At 41.2% G+C, this 25,551-nt stretch overlaps 1 protein-coding gene across 1 annotated transcript in view; it reads right to left on the reverse strand.

The window, feature by feature from the left end:
• The window catches only part of LOC145416279 (uncharacterized), a 118,795-nt gene that overhangs the window by 11,902 nt on the left and 81,342 nt on the right, over nucleotides 1–25,551 (reverse strand). Inside the window, exons 4-6 of the mRNA XM_080285277.1 lie at nucleotides 24,649–24,801; nucleotides 18,074–18,209; nucleotides 16,506–16,556 (exon numbers count right to left, since the gene is read on the reverse strand). Of these exons, the coding sequence (XP_080141403.1) occupies nucleotides 16,506–16,556; nucleotides 18,074–18,209; nucleotides 24,649–24,801 (340 nt within the window). The remainder of the gene's footprint in view (nucleotides 1–16,505; nucleotides 16,557–18,073; nucleotides 18,210–24,648; nucleotides 24,802–25,551) is intronic.

Here is a 25,551-nt window from a genome sequence, read left to right on the forward strand (position 1 = left end):
GTATTTTGATCAATGTAACAGCACACAATTTCCACCCTAACCACTCCATTAAACTATTAAACCATTGGGGTCTCTCTTTGAGTCTTAACACCTCTTCCATAGCAATTTACTCTGGACATTACGCAAATAACCTCTTGTACACAATTGATGTAAATTATGTCTACACTAAACACACATAAACATTATACATCAAGATCCTCTTGTATACAACTGATGCAAATTATGTCGATATTAAATAGACAAACATTATCCATCAATATCCTCTTGTACACAGCTGATATATTTTATGCCAATATTAAACAGACATAAAAATTATACGTCAATATCCTCATATGGAACTACGTAACTTATGTTGATATTAAACAGACAAACATCATACAAGAGAATGTTAAGGTATAATATGCAAAACAAACCACTAAGAGGTTTTACAGTCTCCTATGTCACCTACAATAATAAAGTCCCTAAGCCTGATTAAAATGCCGTTGCACTAACAGGGTTGAAAATAAAATAACCATCTTTACTTTTCATGTGGCAGTCAAAGACTCTAAATAAGAAATAGCTACTGAATGGGTACTTTAAATTCTATAACACCAGCAGGTACCAGTATATGAAAACAATCAATCTATAAACAGTAGACTCGTAATACTATATTACACTTGGTACACTGCTGAACTGTATAATACCCTATAAGAAAAAATCAAAGGAAACATCTATCAGTCACCTAATTTGCTGAAAAATATCATAAACTCAATATCTTCCAGAAATATTTAACAACACTCTAAATTTAAAACAATATCTTCCTGAAATATTTAACAACACTCTATATCTCTCTACTCCTGGTACTGTACTAGTAAATGGAGTAGAACAATCTTTCTTCTCCTAGATATCCGTTGAAATAATGGTAATGAAATATACTCAGTGTAATCCCTTCATAGTTCTTTACCACAATACTGTACAGTATACATGTTTTGAATGCAGTGTAGCAAAACTTGGTAAAAAAAAAAAAAAAAAAAGACATTCCTACATTTTACCAATAACAAGACACAGTTACTGTACATATGTGTTTACTGTGTATCAGAGATGGAGGGATGAAATGGGGTCTGTAACTGTATGTATGAGCATAGTCTGGCCTCAAACCAAAAGTTAAGTACCAGTACAGCACTGTACAGTATTATGGCAAATACACCACATCCAGTGACCAATGTTGTAGGATCACTGGAATTACTGTTCAGCAACCTACAGCAAGTGAGAAACAGAATACAGTACCTAACAAGTAAGTACAGTACTGTATAGGGAACTCTGTATGAGTCAGCTCAATATGCACGGATCCTCAGCTCACAGTGGCAATAAGCTACACCAGGAAAGTCGTTTGTGTGGAAAAAGTACAGTATGCTGAGTGCTTTGCCAAGTACTTATTTTCCATTATTTATAGCTTTAAGGCATTTAATGTTACTGTCTTACGTATGCTTTACCTCTAAACTGTACAGGAAGTTATTCCCTTAAGATGTACACTCGCTCCAGGAAGTATCGGTGCAGAATGTGTTAAGTATTATGACACACAGAACAAAAGAAACTGGAATTCGTGGTTCTGTCCTCCTACACGCAGGCATCCCTGATGACAGAAGACAGCTATATCAGATACCTCTTGTGTCCTTCATAATGAGTATGGAATGGTCGTAAGTGTTATAATATATACAGGTATTAACGGGCTGTAACTGCCACAAGGTCGAATCATTCCGGATGGCATCGGACCTACAGTGCACTGATACTTTTTGGAGCGAGTGTACATCTGTAGTACTTATTTCCCATCTATTTATTGATTTAACCTCTTTTAAGATCACTGTCTTATAGGCATCCTTTACTTTTATACAGTATGCTAAGCCCTTAGCATTCATATCTATAACCTTTTTGCATTACAGAGGGTTTCTATTAGGCAATCTGGGGTCAGGCCAGAGATTTACTTTACATACCGGATATTTCTTTATTGTAATACGCAGGTTATTGTAGCCAGCAGCGATATGTGACTTCCATATGCAGAGAAACCCAGATTAAGCTTAATTCACATGTACGACAGTCACTCTATGTGGGATTTAAGCCATCAGTGTATAGCAATGAAGCCATTTATATCCAGTACACAAAAAGCCAACCCTCTCTTATATACATCAACATAATAGTCTGTAAAACAGGTGTCAATACTGACTTCTTAATTTGCTTAGGGGCAACTCGTGCTTTTTTTTTTTTTTTTTTTTTTAATATGAGGAAGAAATGTTCCCATTTCTACAAAAACCTGCTTTAGATACTGACGTTATTACCAGTGCCGGGTAACACAGTGGGCTCAACTGCAGCCTGTTGATTATACGATGAGAAAGAAAATTCAATTACAGTGAACTCTTAATTATCCGGTGTAATTCAGTCAACCCCTAAGCCGAATAAAGCGAAACGCTGGATATTGCATAGTACCCCCCCATCAGCCCAACATTCGGAATTGAGCCGGATACTGTGTTACTATCTGTCTCGACCCTGTATCCTAACAACTTTCACACGAGTAAAAGATGAAAACTTAGCATAAATATAATACAGCAATGTGGATGTGATAGGAAGCATTATGAGGAACACACTGAGGTGGTTTGGCCATGTGGAGAGGATGGAGGGTGAAAGACTGACGAAGAGAGTGTATGTGAGTGAGGTGGAGGGGGGAAGAGGGAGGGGGAGGCCGAGGATGAGATGGAGGGATGGGGTGGAGAGGTATATGAGAGAGGGGGGTGTGAGTTGGGAGCAGGGCAGTGAAATGGCGGAGGACAGGGCGACTTGGAGGCGATTTGTTTGTGGCCACCCCAAACGGGATTGTGGCGTCTGGCAATAGATAGATAGAATATCACAGAACAGTAATACTGTACAGTTCATAGTGTTACGGAGTTTTCCCGGGTGCCGGCTGGCTACCATGCACAAGTCAGTTAATACACCTCGTGCCCGGATATTGCACAGAACAGCCATTTATTTCCCACTTCGGTGCCGGATGTTGCATAATTTTGCCAGATACTATCGAGCTCAAACCGCCAGATATTGCAACGACAGATAACTGAGAGTTGACTGTACTGGTAATACTAATTAGCCCCTTAACCACGGGGCGTCACTTTTGTGACACTCGGGAGCATGGGGTATTACTGCGGGGCGTCACTTTTGTGATTCTGTGTTATTTTGAATTCACCCGGGCTTTCAAGTGGTGGCTTGTATCATCTATCAGTACTACCAGTGTCCAGCTATACTCAGTTCTGCTAATGTCATCTGTACTCCCATCCACTGTTGACAATTTAGCCATTTTTCTCCTGTCCTTGACTCCCCTCCTTACCTCCCCTCCATTACCCTCTCCTCCCGCCTGCCCACAAATTCTGGACGGATTTTTCCACTCATTTTATCCATTGAAATGTGCCCTATGCCCTATTCTTATACATAATAATATATAAAAGAAAGAGAAAAGGTAATTGATACTGCCATACACCTGGAGTGGGCTAATTATCACCTGGCATCACCCCATGTGCACTCGTTCGCTAATTTTCCCTGTTTATTTACCCTTGAAATATGCTGTATGACCTGATCTCATAATAAAAATATATAAGAAAGGAAGGGAGAAGCCTAAGTGATATTTACATTCACCTGGAAATACCTAATTTATTATGTATTGTCTAGATTTCCTGCCAATCATTTCATAGCCTATAAATTAGCAGCTGTCACCACACTGTCAGTCAACCCTTCACCGCCCCTAGGCCACAGCATTCAGTTTACTGTCACCTTTCGAGGTGAAACCATGTCGGATTCACGCCTGTCCAATTCCGCCGCTTTTTAGCCCCATGCAAAGGGCCCTGTGACCTCTACCCTTGCTAAACCTCGTGTGGGAAGGGGTAAAGGGTTAAATGACTCTGCTGTGGAACGTGAACTGGCTAATATCAATGATAATGATGGACAGTGACTATGATCTTTCTGGTGACTCTAAAACAAAGCAAGTGAAAATGTAAATACAGTAATGTGTAAATAGCAAGTGAAAGCAATGGATGTAAATATGACTGAACAGTGGAAAATTGTTTTATAAGTTACTGCAAGTGACAGTGCATAACATACCGGTAGTGTAAATAAAACAGGAATGTAAATATTGAAAATACATTACGTAGTTTACTGAACGTGAAAATGAATGCCTGGAGTGAAAATAAACTACTATTGCTGAAGGAAATTTATGGATAAATACTGTAGATATATAAAAGTGTAATAAAGTAATAGTTATATAAAGTGTGGGTGTGTTTATGAATAATAAATGACAGAATACCAGCAGGGAATGATCACGGGTGGGAAGCTCATATTCGCTCGTAATTTACATTGCTTTCACTTTTTTTTTTTTTATAGTATGGATTCCAAACTACTTGAAAACCATAGGATAGTGTTTCTAGTGATAATATCTGGCTGTGGTAATCATATTATGGGGTGTCGGGAAGTGTAAAGTGAAGACTTCGTTACCCAACTTCAGAAGTCTCTACAAGTCCTACGGTTGTCGACGAAGGCTCAACAAACCAAAGCTGAAGGTATGTACCATATGCATATATAATTATAATATTCTAGGACTAATAACTGATTTTTGGCAAATATTTTTAAAAAGTCAGTCGGAGCACGAATATCCCCGCAGGAGGCGCAAGGAGCGGCGAAAACATCCCCACGGTGTAGGGGTTAAAGAGTGTATAGCTAGTGCACTAAAAAACACCAAAATAAAAGACATGTTTTATATATTTCCGTGCAAATTTACAGCCTATTAAAGGATTTTGTTCAGCTATTGGCTGTAGCTGTTTTAGGTTCCCTTTGTTTTAGATCTTTTTTTCCCCATTTGGTTCTACTCAATATCACTCTGATCAAAATACCCACTGACCATGCTAGCATGTGTATATCCTTTCACCAAATGGATGCTCTTTGAATGCAGCAAACTTGAGCCATTTCAGCATTATTTCTCAATTCAAAGGTCTCCACACACAACCTCACTCAGCATCTTCCTCCATTTGCTTCTAGGCACTCATTCCTCCACATTCAAACTTATCATCCTACTCCTCCCTCCAGTCACCCTCCACCCTCCTCTCAACGTGTGCATGGCATCTTAACCTACCTGTCTGCATTATCTCTCTGATATTTCTTATGTCACCTCTCACAGCACACTGTTCTCAGTTTTGTTGCTCAGTTTAATTCTAAGCATCCATGTTAACAACTCATTCCTGTGTATCCCAATCTGCATGTATTTCTCTTACAGGCCAAGTCTCACTGCCATACTGCTTACCAATTCTAACATACATTCTGTCAAGCCTACCCTTGAAATGAATGCTGAGTCCCTTCATGGTTAGAAGAGGCAACAGCTCTCTACACTCCTTTCCTTTCCTTCTCACTTAACAGACCTTGTCCCTGCATTTCCTGCTGCACTGAACTTGCCCCCTAGCTATTAAAAAACTTTCCAAGTGGCTATCTCCCCAATCAACACTTTCCATTCAATCATCCATAGCCTGGATACCCCAGCATATCACAAACTGAAAATTTCTCACATCCTGCAACCTACTTCAACACCACAGAATCTTTTTTGGACCCAACTATTACACGTTATACAGCACACAGGACAGACTTCTTCTCAACTCACCTTATCAACATAGCATAGAGCCACACAACTCGTTCCTATTTATTAAAAAAAAAAAAAAAAAAAAAAAAAAAAAAAAGTTGCTGTGATGAATTTATCAGCACTACAGTATGCTACAGATCTGCACTGATAATTAAATTTTATAACTTTCAGGTTCTGCTGCTATATGGATGAGTCTAGTTACAGTATGAATTTATATTTCACCAACTTTTTTCCAAGGACCATCTTCCATATGGCTGCAAATTCTATAACCTGATGTAAGTAATAAATTCAATGTTTAATACAACTCTTCATACTAAACATTTTACTCCTTACTTGTGTGAAAGAAGGACTGGATGACCCATCAAATCATGACCATCTTGCTGTCTACTTCCCACTGCCACTTCATCAAAATAACTACAGTATTCACTTTTTTCTGACGAAGCAGATGATTCTGCACAAAAACTGTTATAAACCTATACTTACAAAACAAGTTTTCAGTACTATTACTATATTCATCTGTGGCTTCATGTCTATGTTTCAATGTACTGTACTTCCACATACCTTTTACTTAAAGTGATATGAGAGGCATTTATGAAAAGAAAATACAGTATTCCCATGCAGGGCACTGCATTATGAGTACAGTTCGTTCATGTATTAACTATTGAAACTGTGAAGTTACAATACTCCTTGAACTTTTTGGTACTGTATCTTCATCACACTACTTCTGGCGGCAATAAAATAGCTACGAACCTCCAAACTCAAATTGTTGATCACATTACCTCTGTCATACCGTTTTCAAAACAGGTACACAAATCATATATGTACAGTATACCCAAAAATATATCCCACAAAATCACAATGGCCACTCTTCTTGCAGTCAGCCTGAATGCACTTGGCAGCACACTGTTTAAACTTTATGTATGCTTTGAAACTGGCTGCTAGCAAGACTTCAGGCTGTGATTGAAGCATGATTCCTGTAACCTGCTCCAGTGTGACAGTGTTTTTTTCATCACTAAACCTAAATACTGTAAATGGAATGAATTTGTGGCATATCATTTGCCTTGTTCATTTCATTTTTCATCTCTGACCAACATTTTTCTCCATATAGAGTACGTTGGTGAATTATTGTACAATATGTACACAAGAAAGGAGTGGTGTTGATCTGCTAATCAATTGACTCACTGATGGTATCCATAACTGTCACAATCAATCCATACTATCACTTCATTAGGCCTGAGGTTTGGCTATCATAGTTCTCATTATACAGGCTCTGGTTAACACTTAATATGACAAGTAAACTATCGGTCTCTTCTTCAGTTCAAACTGTAACTCAACAATATTCTTAACCCGAGTGACACTACCAGCATGTCACTAATATGTCACTTTGACTCACTGGTATTCTATAAACATTTCTTGGGGAAAGTGCTACAAAAGTTACTGGTATTTTACAAGGATCTGGTCCTAACAAATTTCCTACTGAATGGATCTTTCACAGATTATTTATTTATATTGCGTACTAGCGATGCAGGACATTTTTTAAACTTAAACTCAAATTCACATACAGTACCCGGTACCTGAGAAGCACCGTACACACACACACACACACACACACACACACACACACACACACACTCCATCATCCAATCCAACGTTGCCCCATGAGAAGTGTAGGAGCCCGGGGCTAAGCAAGCTGGTCCTGACATTTAAGATGAAAGTGACCAACCTCACTCATTCCTGAGAGGCATTAAATGAGCAATAAACCCCAACCACTCCTCTTCCTTCTGCCTGTGGGTGACTCTACACTTAGTGACAAGCCAAATGATTTCATGTACACCAGGAAACCATTTACTACGCTGGGTGGTAACCACATAACCAAATTTTGGCGCCTGGTGGTTTAGTGAGCAATTATTGCGCTCCAATAGGATTGAGCTGGTGAAGATTTACATCCAAGGGGTGGTTGAGGTTGATCGCTCATGTAATGCCACTCAGAGACGAGTGAGACTGGTCACTCTCATCTTAACCCAACAAGGTGGGTTGTCATTTTTGTTTCAGTCTTGGGTAGGTGACTTTGAGAAGATGAGCTGACGTAACCCCCCTTTAATAATTTGTTTCAATCTCTCGATTTACGATCAAATAGTTATACATTAAGGTATGACCTGACGTAACCCCATCGTATAATGAGTAGTGACTGCATTATACAGCAATCTCTTACTTATCACTCATAATGCAGCCAAGGCCCTGTCGGATAGTGCATTTCTTTCAGATAATGCCGTACTACCCGCACCCGGCTTCTCCTCATGGGGTAAATTCCTATGAAATCCAATACAGGTATAACTTGTTATCGATGGGGTTACATTATAATTCTAACGTAACTACTCATCATGTTAACATGATTTTAATTATGAAAAATGCACTTCCTTTATATTTTTACACCACAGGTCCACCTCACCTGCACCAAATGCGTGTTAAGTTACAGTCACTAAGAATATTGTTATTTATTAAAGTATGGTAGAGATGCATAGACAGAAATGAGGCGAGACGAAAGCAGGTCCTCTTGCTACGTACAGTATGTAACACAAGTAAGGCTGGTGCCACTTGCATGCAAAGTTATTTACATACCCGGTAAACAATTAAGGAGTTACAGGCACTAAGAACAATTTGTTATTTATTAAAAGTGGATACAAGTAGAACCAAAAGCAGGTGACTAGCCTGCTCACACTAGTCTGGTTAGAGTTAGTTGGGTTCAATTTGGTTACTGTACCTAGTATTTGTTTGGTTTTGAACTACTACTGGGGCAGATTTGTTTCCTTTCTGGGCTACTGTTTTAAGGTTATCGGGTAGGACAGTACTATTTAAGTAAATGTACTGGGACAAACCGCAGGTGAGCTCCCATTTACAAACGAAAATTTTGTGATAGGCATATTTCCATTATTTTGTGGAAATATCATTAATGTTACTAAAGATTTTATACTTCATTCATGACAGGTAAATTCTGCAAAAATAACATGCTACTAAAGAGCACGGTCAGGATTGTCGACACTGGCGGTGACATCCTACAGAAGGTCATGGATCGATTCGGAAGCAAAACTCATTTGTCAAGAAATCGTTCAGGTCAGTTGGGTCAAATTTTATTTTTTCCCCTTTTCTGCAAGGCAGAAGGAACCAGGGGCCAGGAACCTTGAATTAGGCTAGGTTAGGTTAGGTTTGGCTGAATTAGTTAAGTTAGATCAAGCTGTGTTAGTTTATGCCATACTTTTTTTTTTTTTTTTTTTTTTATGTGAGGAAGCAGAACCAAAGGCAATGAGCCCACAAAACTGTTACTTCCGAGAGAAAAACAAAATACAAGAGAGAGCCAAATTCAAGCTCCATTCATTTTGAGATGCCTGGACACACTGCATTGGAAAGACTGGAGATCATAGGAAGCAGGAAATACAGACAGAGGGAGACAGTTCCAGAGTTGACCTGTTGCATCAATGAAGGACTGGGAGTAACGGTTAACTCTTGCATTAGAGGGTTGGACAGAAAAGGGGTGAGAGTTTGCTGCTAGACGGGTGCTACGCGCCTGTTGTTGGAGTGGAGGAATGCATGCAGACAGTTCAGAGGAACAATGACCATTGATGCAGCGATAGAAAAGAGATAAAGATGCAACACTGCGGCGAAGAGACAGAGGTTGAAGGAAGTCAGTAAGAGGGGGAGAGTTAATGAGACGAAAAGCCTTTGACTCCACCCTATTGAGAAGAGCTGTATGTGGGGAGCCTCCCCACACATGAGAGTTGTACTCCACACAGGGGCAGATAAAACCCCTGTATAGAGTCAACAAATGTGCAGGGGTAAAGAAAGAACGGAGTCAGCTTAGCACACCCAATCGCTTGGAAGCAGATTTTACAAGAGATGTAAGATGATCTTTCCAAGACAAGTCCCAAGCAAATGAAACCCCAAGCATGTTCAACGATAATGTAGGATTAAGTTGAGTATTATTAAACATAAGTGGGTATACCTGTGGAAGACTTTGTCGGGTTGATAGGTGCAAAAACCGAGTCTTTGATGCATTAAAAACAACCAGATTATTTTTACCCCAGTCAGAGATACGACCCAAGTCAGACATTAGGTGTGCCATAGCCTCATCCCTTGCCTGTTGAAGTAACTGCTGAAATGGACGTTGTGGAAATCGAATGGAAAGGTGAAGGGTGGAGTCATCAGTATATGAGTGGATAGGGTTAGATGTACAGCTTAGAAGGTCATTGATGAATAAAAGGACATTTGGCTGTAACGTGGCACTGAGTTAGTATACTTGGTGGACATTTCCTGAATAAAAGGAAGAGAATAAAAGAAAGAGAGTTGGTGATAGGACAGAGCCCTGAGGAACACCACTGTTAATAGATCTACGAGAAGAACGATAGCTGTCTACAACAGCGGCTATATAACAACCAGAAAGGAAGCTAGAGATGAAGGCACAGATAGAAGGATAGAAACCGTAAGAGGGCAGTTTGGAAATTAAAGATTTATGCCAGACACGATCGAAAGCCTTTGAGATGTCAAGTGCAATGGCAAAGCTTTCGCCAAAGTCCCGAAAGGAGGATGACCAGGAGTCTGAAAGGTAGGTGAGAAGATCGCCTGTGGAGCGTCCCTGACGGAACCCATACTGACGATCAGAAAGAAGGTTGTGATAGGAAAGATGCTCTAAAATTTTTCTATTAAGAATAGACTCAAAAACTATTGAGATACAGGATGTTAAAGCAATTGGACGATAGTTAGATGGTTGGGAATGGTCACCCTTCTTTGGGACTGGCTGAATGAGAGCAAACTTCCAGCAAGAAGGATAGGTACAAGTTGACAGACAAAGGCAAAAGAGTTTGCCTAGGCAGGGTGTAAGCACAGAAGCACAGTTCTTGAGAACAACAGGAGGGACTCCATCAGGCCCATATGCCTTATTAGTACTGAGGCCAGCAATGGCAGAAAATACATCAACTGATGATATTTTAATGTTAGCCATGAGGAAGTCAGAGGGGGGAAGTGTTGGAGGAACAGCACCGGAATCGTCTAAGGTGGAATTGGAGGAGAAAGTCTGAGTGAAGAGATCTGCTTTATCAGTAGAAGAAATAGCTACAGAACCATCAGAGTAGAAAAGAGGAGGGAAGGATGATGAGGTAAAGCTGTTAGAAAGGTTTTTGGCAAGGTGCCAGAAGGAGCAGGAAGAGTTCGAGTTAGAGAGTTGAGAGCATTTTGTACGGATGAAATTATTTTTAGTAGAGCGAAGAACAGACTTAGCACGAGTCCGGGCAGAAACGTATAAAAGATGTGATTCAGGGGTGGGTTGGCTCCTGTACCTTTTATAGGCCCTCTCCTTGTTGCGGACAGCATTAGAACAAGCGTGATTAAACCAAGGCTTTCTTGCGTTAGTCAAAGGATATGAGAAAGGAATGTATGCTTCCATGTCCGAGAGAATAACCTCCGTAATACGCAAGGCACACCCAGATGGCTCGCGGCCATGAAAGCAATAATCATTCCAGTGAAAATCAAAGAAGTACTGCCTGAGGGCCTCCCAATCTGCAGCTCCAAAGTGCCAGAGACGACGTTTTTTTGGAGGGTCTGCAGGTAGGGATAAATGACTACTGACGGACTGACTATGAAGCCGAATCAATCTAAAACTCTATGGTGGGTGGCCACTGTGCCGTGGTGTGCGCATAAAACTTGTGGTTTTATGGTTGGTATCTTCTAAATTGCAACTTCTGGCAACTTTTTAAAGCTATCACAGCGAAACACAATGGTCTACCGAAAAAAAAAAAAAAAAAAATGCAATAGTAAATTTTCTGCATGGGAGCTCTCAGTTTCACTCAGATCAGTCTCTTTTTCATGCTATTAAGATTACCAGGTAAAACAGTATCATGCCAAATTAGTACCGTAACAGTATTGTACTTATTTCTGATAAAACTCAATATACAAACAGAATGTTAAAAAACAAAAATTGGATAAATGTATGCTTCATGTTAGAAACCACTGTGGACAACTTTTAGAACTTTACAAATAATTATGAGCAGTTCTGAGAATACAATATGACCACAAAAATGAATTCCTTTCTGCAGCAGCTCTCTGGCTTTCCCTGAAAAACACCGTGTTATAATATATATATATATATATATATATATATATATATATATATATATATTGCCAGACGCCATAATCCCGTAAGGGGTGGCCATTTGACTTTGAGTTAGTTGTTTTACGGGGAGGGGCACTAACCCTCCACCAACCCACTTGTTGACACGTAGGGAGCACGTATGGTTTGGTTATATGGTTACCACCCAGCGTTGTAAATGGTTTCTTGGGTTACAAGAAACCATTTGGCTTGTCACTTAATGTAAGGCCACCTATAAAGGAAAGAAAAGCAATATATATATATATATATATATATATATATATATATATATATAGCCTAGATGCAGTAATGCATTGTGAATACTGTTTATAATGGACACGGAACAAATGCCTGCAATTTTCATAAATAAATTTCGTGAATGTGTAATATTATCATCGAATTTACTTCACCCTACTCTTATTCACTTAAAAATACATTAGTAGTTTACATATATAATAGATGTAGCAATGGATCAGTAGTAGTGTTAGCAATGGATGTGAATAATAGCTACGAAATTCAAAAGAATGTGGTGGAAGTGAAACTATTAACAGTACTTGAATCAGTGAGTGTACTTGTCCCTACCATGACAATTGCAGATGAAATAATAACTGGAACTAGGCTGGATTACGTGTCTTCAATGTCATGTGCATACGGGCATTGAGAACGTAACACAAATGAATAAACTGCGACCAACTTCCAACATCGCGATTCCTCTGCCCCTCTCCGCGCCAGTGGGTCAGGGAGATTTCGATTTCAAATTTCCTCTGTCACACTTCAGTTTTCACGTATAATACATCGATAATATATCTATAACTTCTAATACATTACTGGTGGAAGAAAACGTATCGATAATAAACAGACAAAAATCATACAAGGGAATATTAAAGTGTTTTATTAAAAATTTAAACTGAATGTGTGGTTTCGAACTCTTCCATCGGTGACGTCACAATGTAAGCACAGCCGACACAGGTTAATAATCATAAGCATTACAAGGATATCCAAGCAGCAGCGTTATTTTTATTATTATTATTATTATTATTATTATTTACTTCATATAAATCACGTTATTCAACTGAACTTAAGCATTACTAAGGCATCCATATACTGTACTTTACAAACTTCCAAATTTCACGAAAATTCACTGATCGGATCCAAGCACTGCCGGGACACCATACTCCCCCCCCCTCCTCCACTTCCTCCTACCCTACTTATCAGCTGCCTCCCAATGAAAAAATATGAAGTAGCATAATAAAGAAACAAAGAAAATGAGGAGGGTAATAGACATAGGGCATTACTAGTAAAAATTGTGACGCTAGGCATTAGTGAAAACTTCCGACTAAGGGCCGGTATTCCAGCTGGTTAAGGATGCTCCCTAACACCTTTTCCTAAGCGACTGATGTTTATTACACCTTACTGTCCTATTCTGTGTTATCTCTCCATACATCGCTATAATCTCCATACGTTAAGTAACATACAAAAGGATATTAACCAAACCCAAAAACAATTAACTGAGGAAGAGGTGCTTGGGAGCTTCCTTACCATAGGCGAATATAGGGCAGGACATGCCGTAGCACCTCATTCTAGGGTAGTTGTTTTTCTTATGACATCTACAGAGTATTTAGTGTGTGTGTGTGTGTGTGTGTGTGTGTGTGTGTGTGTGTGTGTGTGTGTGTGTGTGTGTGTGTGTGTGTGTGTGTGTGTGTTTTGTTTTTAATAACGAAACAGTTTGGACTGGTACCATAGGCTACTTGAAGATTATTATGGTGTATATGAAATCAAATCACTGAAGAAGGTATGTTACGCAGCCTCTTACGGCACTTACACTCGCACACTGGTAGAGTGGGGATTTTTTTTTTTTTTTTAAGCAAGGAAGAAGGAACCTAAGGCCAGGATCCCGTAAACTGTCCCCTCCAAGAACGAACAAAAACAAGATAACAGAGCCAAAATCAAGATCCGCTCATTACTAACATCTTTTCCTTAGTGATTTATTTTGCAAATTTCACCTTACTAGGCACTTGTAGCATATTTAACCCATTGCATTATCAACATAAATTACATAAAGATAAAACCAATTAACAAAACGGCACATGCAAAAATAAACTGGTGAGGAAAAGGTGTTAGGGAGCTACGTAATCTTGTACGGTTAGGAAGCTTGCTAACACCTCTTCTGCTATCTACTATATACTGCCAGACGCCACAATCCCGCAAAGGGTGGCCATTTGACTTTGAGTTAGTTGTTTTACGGGGAGGGGCACTAACCCTCCAACAACCCACTTGTTGACACGTAGGGAGCACTTATGGTTTGGTTATATGGTTACCACCCAGCGTTGTAAATGGTTTCTTGGCTTACAAGAAACCATTTGGCTTGTCACTCAATGTAAAGCCACCTGTAAAGGAAAGAAAGGCAATAAGAAGTGACAGGAAAGATGAGAGAAATAGGAAGAGAGGAGGACAGGCACAGAAAAAGAATGATAAAGGCTAAGGAAGAAGTAGGAAGCACTACATGAAGTGAGTGGATGATGGTCGCCACCAACTACCTAACACCTCTTCCTTAACGATTTATTTCTGATTCTGCTCCGTTACTATAATTCTTGTGTCTTGTTCATGCAATCTATGTCGATACTGAAAGGACCTAGGCAGAACAGAGGATATTAATGAGTAGTTTGGAGAATAAATCGTCAAGGAAGAGGTGTTAGGGAGCTTCCTTATCCGACGAGAATATGACACAAGGAACACAGCTTACTCATTCATCTTCCTCATTGTTTCAACTCTCCATCCCCGTTGCGCAATATCCAGGAGAGAGAGAGAGAGAGAGAGAGAGAGAGAGAGAGAGAGAGAGAGAGAGAGAGAGAGAGAGGTATAAGCATATAAACCTTACGGCATTTTTCCCCCTGGTGACTGATCTGAATAATACACGTTAATAATCTCTAATATATCTTTTTACTGTCGCCTTTTTTTTTTTCTTACCATCGACACGTATGCTTTAGTAAACAGGCTAATGTGCAAGAGGATTTTGCAATACCTGAGGGAGAAAGCAACAAAGCAACGACGAAAGTTCTCCAATCGCTTATTCTCTCCGACAAAGAGAGTATGTTTTCACCCCTGTCTGTTTGCTTATTTGTTAGCATGATTACTCAAAAACTAAATGAGGATTTTTTGACCAAATTTGCTAAGTAGATAGCCAACGTCCCTGGGAACAATCGATTAACTTCTGGGACCGATCCGAATCGACCTGGATCGTATTACGGATTCTGGATCATGAGAACACTTTTCGTGAAACCCTAATCAGTGACGAGAAAACCTAACCCACTATCAGGAGTGGTTTGGAAAATACGGCACTGAGCGCCCCTTTAGTTTATGATTATGGGGTCAATAGCGTGGAACGACAGTAATAAATAAATAATAACAGAAACTTAGACAACAACTGTAAGTGTTCATATAGGTAGACACATTACACGTGATCAAAATATGTGTCACTGGCTTAAAGTTTAAAACATCTCTTCTCGAGCGATTTATTTAGCCTGTCCCATCTTATTTTCCACCTACTTGATAGTGATATACGACAAAACATCATCTACCATTCCACCGTGATTACTTTATACTTAGGTCATGTCCGCCACTTTCCTCCCAGACACATCATCAAAAACAACCATTCAGAGATACCTACCAAGCCTCTCTCACCTCACAAATACTTGCCAACAGTGGAAACTCGCAGATAAGAGAGGTGAAATAGCAGGAGAACTTTTGCCTCCGACTGTATATTATGTCCATATTAAAATACAAACATCATACAAGCCAGTGACGAGATTTAATAGGCAAAATTAATCGCCAAGAAAATGGTGTCACGGGATCTTATATACTATGCAAGGCTGTGGTGGGGTTTAATCAGCAGTGCTAATCGCTAAGAAAAAATTGTCACGAAATCTCACGTCACTGAAAACACGAAAAAAAAAAGGGGGGGCTGGTAATATTAAACCTGGAAAGGGGTGACCAGAACAATGGCTACTGTAAATATAAAGAAATATACCTGTTAGTAGCACAATATTAGTAATTTAGTATCTACCTAAAAACACTGCAATACAATAGGTGCTAATCCACACACTCACAACTAACACAACTTTTCCATACAATTTCTACCAAGGGGATCACACAGCCTTGCCTACATAGGGGAAGTAAATTAGTACTGTACACCTCAAACATCCACTCCTTTAAAGCCACTGACGTCTTATTTATTCTTGTTACTGCAGACGATTTGTATTAGTTTAGGCTGTAACATTAGATCGTAGAGCAGCTGAAGAAGGTTTTATCTAATCCTTCCAGTTGCCAAAATCTCACTCAATTTGATACCAGAAGATTTATTGAAGGCTTATAACCCTTCCAGTTTCCCAAATCTCACAATCTGATAATGGGGGATTTATTGAAGGATTTACCTAACCCTTCCAGTTTCCAGAATTTCACTTAATTTGATACTAGAGGATTTACCGAAGGCTTTATCTGACCCTTCCAGATGAGGGAAAAATATCCCAAGCCACAGAAAATCGTCTGGAGGTTGCAAGGATAAGATACACGTCCTCAGCCTGAAGGGGTTTCAAATTCTACACCACCTAAACAGACACACATAAAATAGTCAAATATTTACACAAGGGTGGGTCTACGTGTGAGAGGGGGACTAAAGTAACCACAGGGGGAAGAGGGAAAAAAACAGAAAACCGAGAAACGTATTTTACGTACAACTGCACCACGAGACAGACGACAAACTGGCTAGCTCATCCAAAAATTCCTCTGCAAAAAAAGGGGACATAAAACATTTTGGGGGTTGAGAGGTGGTTGTTATAATTATTACAGTTTTTTTTTATAACATCAAGGACAAAACAGACTGACAGCTCCTGGCCAAAATATGCATACAGTTTTGTAGGGAATATTCACAGCTGCTAGACAAAATATGCACACAGTTTTGAAGAGAATTTAACACCTACTAACCAAAAAATGCAAACAATTCATTTAAAGGTCATAGCAATGCACAGATGTTTATTCAGTCACTTATTTAGCAATTTAATGCAACACAGATCTTCAATTGCATAACACAGCACTGGGTAACCATTTCATATAAAAATAAAAACTAGAAGAGGTCCCTACCATAGAAAAGGGGGTGGGGATCCATACATTAAAAGCTAAAAGCATATTTTTTTTAAAAGACGAAATAGACCATGGAATCAGTCAACATTTTAGGGGCATCTTAGCTAAACACATCCAGCATCCAACATCTCCATTAACACTGAATTTTATGACAGAAAAAGCCTGCACTTGTCCCTCCTTAGAGTCTTCAAATTAAGGTGAAAAAAAAAAAAAAGCCGAACACTGAAAAGGGAAGGAGGAGAAGACAGAGGAAGGAAAGGACGAGAATAGGAGTGGATAGACAGGTGAGTTAGAGGAACAGATGTAAGTTGTGTGAGTGGGATAGGTGTGTCTAGGAGAGTTTCTGCGAGTGAGAGAGTGTTTCTGTGAGTGGGAGAGAGAGTTTCTGTGAGTGGGAGTGTCTAAGAGAGTTTCTGTGAGTGGGAGTGTCTAAGAGAGTTTCTGTGAGTGGGAGTGTCTAAGGGAGTTTCTATGAGTGGGAGTGTCTAAGAGCTTCTGTGAGTGGGAGAGAGAGTTCCTGTGAGTGGGAGTGTCTATGAGAGTTTCTGTGAGTGGGAGTGACAGAAATATGGTTTACTGTGTGAAAAGTGACTAAACAGAAGAGGGAAATTTGCTGCGAAAAGGTGTGTGTGCGACTGAGTGGAGGTAAGGGTCTCTCTCTCTCTCTCTCTGTAAATATTAGGCCTAAGTAGAAAGGACACACAGACATAGACTGATAAACCAAATTCACTTTACAAACTATGTATCAATTTATATAACCGAAACTAATACCAAAGATAATGAATTTCTATGTATGTATGTATGTATGTGTGTGTGTATGTATATATACTGTACATATATATGCATGTGTGTGTGTACGTATGTATGTATGTAACGAAACTCCAAATAAAAAAAAAAGTTTGTCAAGGTAACCGATGGGGTAAAATAGCTAACATTCCAAAATTTTCCCCTGACTGATGTCCTCTGAGGGGTGTTTGGCCACTTTTGGGCTCCTGCAATGGTGAAATCAATTTGCCATTGCAGGTGGGACAGCATATGTGACTGCGAGAGAGGGTTTCCGTGTTCGTGTTCGACAGAGAAATTACTAAGCTGGAAGATGTGTATAGTTGGAAAAAGAAACAGGTAGGTAGAGTGAGGGAAAAAGAGGGGTAAAAAACACGTACTAGTTGATATGGTGGCAGAGCGCGCAGGAAATTCTCTGCCTCCATGATGCATGATGCGGCTGTGGCTGATGGCGTCTAGCGAGGTGGCAGGTCGCATACACCTTCCTCGCCCTCCCTCCTCTGCAAATGACCCAAGCTGCAAGAGACACGACACGATAGCAGCCAGTCCCAAATCAGAGGTCACTTGTTACCCCGCTGAAGATGCCTAACCCCTTTCAGCTCAATGCATGGGCCTGATGTAATAAGATTAGAGACGGCAATCAGTAATAGACAATTAAACATTTCTAACTGCTAACCCCTCTCAGCTCAGTAGATGGGCCTGATGTAAGTAGATTAAAAACAGCAAACAGTAGTAGACAAACACTTCTAACTGCTAACCCCTCTCAGCTTAGTGGATGGCCAGATGTTGTTAGAAAAGTGAGGGCAAACAGTCAGTCAGTCTAACACTACTAAGTTTTCCCTGACAGATTCCTAACACTCCTAACACTTCTAACTGCTAACCCCTTTCAGCTCAGTGGATGGCCAGATGTTGTTAGACATGATGGGGCAAACAGGAAGTCAATCTAACACTACTCAGCACTTATTCTTTACTGACAGAGATTCCTAACACTCCTAACACTTATAGCCACGACTTCGCATTCACGTTGTAGCAGTGGCCCAGTTTTGCCAGGTGAGAATGAGCTGACTATTGGCACTCAGACACTCAGCTAGTAGTTCTCCTCTTATGCTCTCCTACTCCTGATGTGGGATGAAGTTGCTATACCTTATTTATTGCTGGAAAATAGCATGATGGTGGTAGCGGATGACTGGGAGGGACGACAATGATGGATGGATGTGCGGATGGCTAGATTAATGATAATGATGATGATGACGGTGAGGATAATGGTGATGACTGAATGGAAAAACGATGGCTGGACTAAATATGGTGTGATAATGATGATGATGATGATGATAATGATGATGATGATGATGGGGTGAACAAACAGAACGATAACAATGATGATAATACTACTAATACTCATCACCATAACCATTATCATCATCATCATCACCATCATCATCCACCCCATATCCCCCACCAATACAGAAATCCAACACTCTGGCACACTGCAATTAGCTTGCTTCATGAGGAAACTTTTCAATTGTTTCATGATAAAGTCTGTAATGAATCCTGTTTCTCGTCGACACTGGAATTAATCCGTTTCATATCAGAGTTCCGGATTACAGGATTTATTTAATTATTTTTATCGATACGAGTTCATAAGTTATCCTTATTGATGCTTTGTTAACTTATTTATTAACACCTTCAGCCCGACGACGTACTTCTTATTCTCTAAACGATTTTATTTAGAAAGGAGAGGATGGGGAGGGAGGGAGAGGAGATGACGGGGAGGAAAGAAGATGGAGAGAGGAATAGGAGAGGATGGAGAGAGGAGAAGGAGAGGATGGAAAGGGAGGAAGGAGAGGATGGGGAGGGAGGAAGGAGAGGATGGGGAGGGAGAAAGGAGAGGATGGGGAGGGAGGAAGGAGAGGATGGGGAGGGAGGGAGGAGAGGATGGGGAGGGAGGGAGGAGAGGATGGGGAGGGAGGAAGGAGAGGATGGGGAGGGAGGAAGGAGAGGATAGGGAGGGAGAAAGGGGAGGATGGGGAGGGAGGAAGGAGATGATGGGGAGGAAGGAAGGAGATGATGGGGAGGGAAGAAGATGGAGAGAGGAAAAGGAGAGGATGGGGAGGAGGGGGAAGGAGATGATGAGGAGGGAAGAAGAAACTTGAGAGAGGAAAAGGAGAAGATGGGGAGAGGGGAGAAGGAGAGGATGGAAAGGGGGGAAGGAGAGAATGGGGAGGGAAGAAGGAGAGGATAGGGAGGGGGGAAGGAGGGGATGGGGAGGGGGAAGGAGAAGATGGGGAGGGGGGAAGAAGAGGATGGGGAGGGGGGAAGGAAAGGATGGGGAGGGGGGAAGGAAAGGATGGGGAGGGGGGATGGAGAAGATGGGGAGGGGGGATGGAGAAGATGAGGAAGGGGGATGGAGAAGATGAGGAAGGGGGATGGAAAAGATGAGGAGGGGGGAAGGAGAGGATAGGGAGGGGAAGGAGAGAGTGGGGAGGGGGGAAGGAGAGGATGGGGAGGGGGGAAGGAGAGGATGGGGAGGGGGGAAGGATGGGGAGGGGGGAAGGATGAGGAAGGAGAAGGAGAGGATGGTAAGTGGGGAGGAAGTGGAAGAGGAGGGGGAAGGAGAGGCTCGGAGTGAGTGGGGAGTGGGGAAGGAGAATCTGGGGATGTGAGAGAAAGGAAGGAAAGAGCAGGGGGAAGGAAGGTGGGAAGGAAGAAAGTGGTGATATGAGAGAAGGGTGATATGGGGCGGGAGGAAAGGAGGGGTGTAAGAGAGGGGTAGGGGGGTACTTGAGGTGTGGGGGGGGGGTTATGAGTAAGGTCCTTTGCCCTGCTCATCAAGTGTAGATATATTACCCTAGTTACTCCTCAGGGGGGGATGGAGATAGAGAGGGGGAGAGGGAGGGGAAAAGGGATTGATGGGGGAGGGAGGGAAAAGGGATTGATGAGGGAGGGAGGGAGGGAAAAAGGATTGATGGGGAAGGGAGGGAGGGAAAAGGGATTGATGGGGGAGGGAGGGAGAGAAAGGGGATTGATGGGGTAGAGAGGGAGGGAGGAAAAAATGAATGATGAGGGAGGGAGAGATGGAGGGAAAAATGAATGATGAGGGAAGGAGGAAGGGGGAGGGAGGGAAAACGGACTGATAGGGAAGGAGGGAGGGAGGGAAAAATGAATGATGAGGGAGGGAAAGAATAGTGAATGATGAGGGGAATAATGAATGATGAGGGAGGGAAGGAGGGAGGGAAAAATGAATGATGAGGGAGGGAAGGAGGGAGGGAAAAATGAATGATGGAGAGAGGGAGGGAAAAATGAATGATGGAAGGAGGGAGGGAAAAATGAATGATGAGGGAGGGACGGAGGAAGGGAGGGAGGGAAAAATGAATGATGAGAGAGGGACGGAGGAAGGGAGGGAGGGAAAAATGAATGATGAGGGGAATAATGAAGGAATAATGAATGATGAGGAGGGAGGCAGAGAAGTCAAGAGATGGAAAGAGGAGGGAAGAAGTTGTGGAATGATGGAGGGAAAACAGGAAGGAGGGAGAAGAGAGAGAGGAAAGTGGGAGAGAAGTAAAGAGATGTAGTGTGAGGGAGGAGGGAGGGAGACGGAGTGGGGTGAGGGAGGGATGAGAAGAGGGAGGTAGAAGAGGAAGGGAGGGAAGAGAAGAGGGAAGAAGAGGGTGGGAGAAGAGATGGAAGAGCAGTTTGAGGAAGAGAGGTTGTAAAAAAAAAAAGGAAGGAAGAGGAAGGATGGGAAGGAAAAGGGAGGGAGGGAAGGAAGAGAGAGGGAAGAGAAGACAGGAAGGGGAAGCAGGGAGGAAGGAATGAAGGAAGGAAGGAAAATGAAGGATAGGTACCGAAAGGAGAGTAAGGAAGAGAGAGAAGGAAGATGAGGAATGGAAGAAGTGAGGCAGGGGGAGAAGAGGATTGAAGAGGAAAGAGATGATGGGGAAGGAAGGGAGGGAAGAAGGAAGATAGGTCGAGGAGGGAGAGACTGAGTAAGGGAGAGAGGGAAAGGAAGATGGGGGAGGGGAGGGGGATGGGAAGGGGGAGGGAGAGGGAGAGGGGGAGGGGGAGGGGGAAAGGGAGGGGGATGAGGAGGAAAGATGGCCTCTAACTTGGCTCTCAGGTGTAAGTTATGAGAGAGAGAGAGAGAGAGAGAGAGAGAGAGAGAGAGAGAGAGAGAGAGAGAGAGAAAAAGAGTCTGAACCAACATCTAAGTGGAGAGTAATAGACCTAATGGAAGCCACTGAAAAAAAAATAATGGTTGAGATTTATGGCAGAAATATACACAAAAAAAAACAGAAAAAAGAAATAATGCGTTATATAGAGTTACATAGATTTACTGGCCACATAAATCTTACTATTCCGACGATGTGCTTCTGTTTTGACTATTACCAATATTTTTATTTTGGCTGAGGTGTGGAAAAAGGTACACCCACACCCACACCCACACCCACACCCACACCCACAAATAAAAATCCTTGCATTGATAAAAGTTTACAATAGTTTTTTTTTACTACAGAATTTGTCACTGAGCCTAGATTATTTTCCCATATATGGCCTGAAAATTCGTTAAAAAAAAAAAAAAAAAAAAAAAATATATCCCGGTATATATATGTAAAAAAAAAAAAAAAAAAAAAAAAAAAAAAAAAAAAAAAAGGGGGAAAGCAGTGGAATTTTGTGGTCCGGTTTTCATGTTTTTTTTATTTATTTATTTATTTATTTTTCCCCTTAATGGGTGATGTCATTTTGGGAGCCTGAATGACGGGTGGTGGTGCTGGTGGGGGGGTGGAGGAGGAGGAGGAGGAGGAAGGTGGTGGTGATGATGATGATGATGATGATGAGGGGGTGGAGGAGGAGGAGGAGGAAGGTGGTGGTGGTGGTAGTGGTGGTGATAGTTGTGATGATGATGGTGATTGGGTAGAGGAGGAGGAGGAAGATGATGGTGGTGGTGGTGGTGGTGGTGATGAGGGGGTGGAGGAGGAGGAGGAGGAGGAGGAAGAGGAAGAGGAAGAGGAAGAGGAAGAAGAGGAAGAGGAGGAGGAGGAAGGTGGTGGTGGTGGTAGTTGTGATGATGATGATGATTATGAAAAACTCAAACAATCAATGACCTCATTCTGTTAAATTTTCCTGTCAAATTACAGAACAAACCTATAACACCACGGTAAAAATATATATATATATATATATATATATATATATATATATATATATATATATATATATTTATATAAAATGACTACGCAAGCGGAAAAAAAAAAAAAAAATCCAATTCATTTACTAATATTTCTCGCTGATAACTATAAAAAAAAAATATATATATATATATTGTTAAAATGAAATAAACACTGAAATAACTAAGCCAACAGGAACAAAAATACGAGGGCGATGGGGGAGCTTCAGGGCTTTAAAATGGGGCATTGTTAAAGGCACTAAAGTCTACGGTAGTGAACCATCTCGTTTCAGAAAAAAAAATGGTGAGTGACAGAAGGACAAGGCCCCTCCTCGAGCTGCTCCCCTATCTTAAAAGTAAAGAAAATGACACACACACACACACACACACACACACACACACACACACAAACTTCCAAGACCGAGTAAGTTCCTAAGTCAAAGATGATTTAATGGGATCGCTATTACACACACACACACACAAAGACACACGAACTTCCAAGACCGAGTAAGTTCCAAAGTCAAAGATGATTTAATGGGATCGCTATTACACACACACACACAAACACACACACACACACGAACTTCCAAGACCGAGTAAGTTCCAAAGTCAAAGATGATTTAATGGGATCGCTATTACACACACACACACACACACACACACACACACACACACACACACACACGGAATAACAGAAAAAGGAACACTAACACCCAAAACAAAGGGGTAACTATACGAAAAACAACGTGCTGAAATATTCCCTCCCAAAAACTCATAAACTGCTCATTCCTTATATACACACACACACACCTAATCCAACCCTACACCAATTTATTTCGACACCGTAGAGCCAACGATGTATTAAGCCCCTCACAAAGTTGGGCAATAACTGCGAGGGAGGAAGAGAGGAAGGGGGTGCGTTTATCCCTGGTTGTAAATCTAGCACAGTCTCCCTCTCCCATCCATCCTCCCTGCTCTGCCCTGCTCTCCCTGTTCACCCTTTCACAACCAAGGTCCCTCCCCCCCACAGCTTATGAAAATCGTGTGGGGGCGAAAGCATATAAAAAGGAAGCTATGTTACTGTATGGGATTGACGGAAATGGCTTCCAAAAAATTATCATGTAGCCAAGGAGATTAAGTAAAGATACCGTAACAGTTTATATGTGATTCAGTGCACGACTGGATATTCTCGAAGGGAAACTGACAGCCTAACACCTTGACAGAGTCCTTACGCGATCCTTGAGGAGGGTGACCATATAACCACATCATGATCATTCTTTCTCTATGTCTGCCCTCCTCTCTTCCTATTTCTCCCATCTTTCCTGTCACTTTTTACTACTCTTCTTTCCTTTTCAGATGGCTGTACTGTACATTGAGTGACAAGCCTAATGGTTTCCCGTAAGCCTGGACACCATTTACAACGTTGCGTGGTAACCTTGTAACCAACCCCCACGTGTTCTTTACGTGTTAACATGTGGGTTGGTGGAGGGTTAGTGTCCCTCCCCGTAAAACCACTAACTCAAAGACAAACGGACATCCCTTATGGGATTATGGTGTCTGGCTATAGACAGATAAACAGATAACCTAATGAACTCCAGCAATCCATTAAGTAAATTAGTTAATACATAAACAAATTAAAAAGAAAAAAAGAAAAAAAAAAGAGGTCCCTTCTCTCGCCCTGACGGAGTCCTTACGGGAGGCCGAGTCCTTGAGGCGAGTAACCAAATAATCACATCATCACCTGACCCACAGATATCAAATAAATAGATAAACAAGGGTCCCTTCCCTCACCCTGTCTGACGCCTTGGAGGTAGTGGTGGCGACGGAGTCCTTACGGGAGGCGGCGGAGTCCTTGCGGCGCCAGATGGGCAGGGACGTCTTGCGGTCATCGAGGGGCGAGGCGCTGAGGGTCGGGCGGCTGACTTGGAGGGCATCGAATGTGGACTGTTGGGGTGGAAGACACATTAGATAATTTTTTCTTTTGTTTTCCTTCTTATTCCTACTATATGAAATAAAAAATGTATAAAGATTCACCTACCATCAATGACTGGCATTTTCCTTTGTGAATACTGGATACCCTATTTAGGAAAACATCTGCTTTGTATTGTAGATAAGATTTACTGACGTATTCGATACATTCAGAATGGACACTACTATGAAGAGAGAACCTGTATTTTTACACAGGACACTACTACTTCTTTTCTCACTAATTTTGCACATAAGGTCTGAATGTAAGGAATATTCCATTAATTGAAAAAATAAAAAAGTCAATTGCAGATATTTTCAAATGTCATCGACTATTTCATGATGCACAGATGGAAAAAGTAAAATATTGAATAAAATGTACAGGTTAGACAGAAATAACGAATCACTTCACTGCAATAAATATCTAGACCCTGAACTATGACCTTTGAAGCCACTGGATTTGCAGGAAAAAAACAATAACCAGACTGCATGACATCCAGACCAGACAGGATTTCAGACATAAATACTGGCCGAACGGCCAGAACCTTATTTCCATGTCCGAATTACAGTTCTCACCTTTTTACCACTAGTACAGCAGTTACACCAGGGACAGCAGAGGAGGGGGAGGGGGCTCAATAACTTACAAAATTCAGATTATTATACATGAATATTTAACCCGAATTAGCCCACAGGATTTACACAACCAGACATGATTAGATTTGCGGAATA

Source organism: Coenobita brevimanus, chromosome 105 (genome assembly GCF_032717465.1).
Source record: "Coenobita brevimanus isolate Jiangsu-jjx chromosome 105, ASM3271746v2, whole genome shotgun sequence".
NCBI lineage: Eukaryota > Metazoa > Arthropoda > Malacostraca > Decapoda > Coenobitidae > Coenobita > Coenobita brevimanus.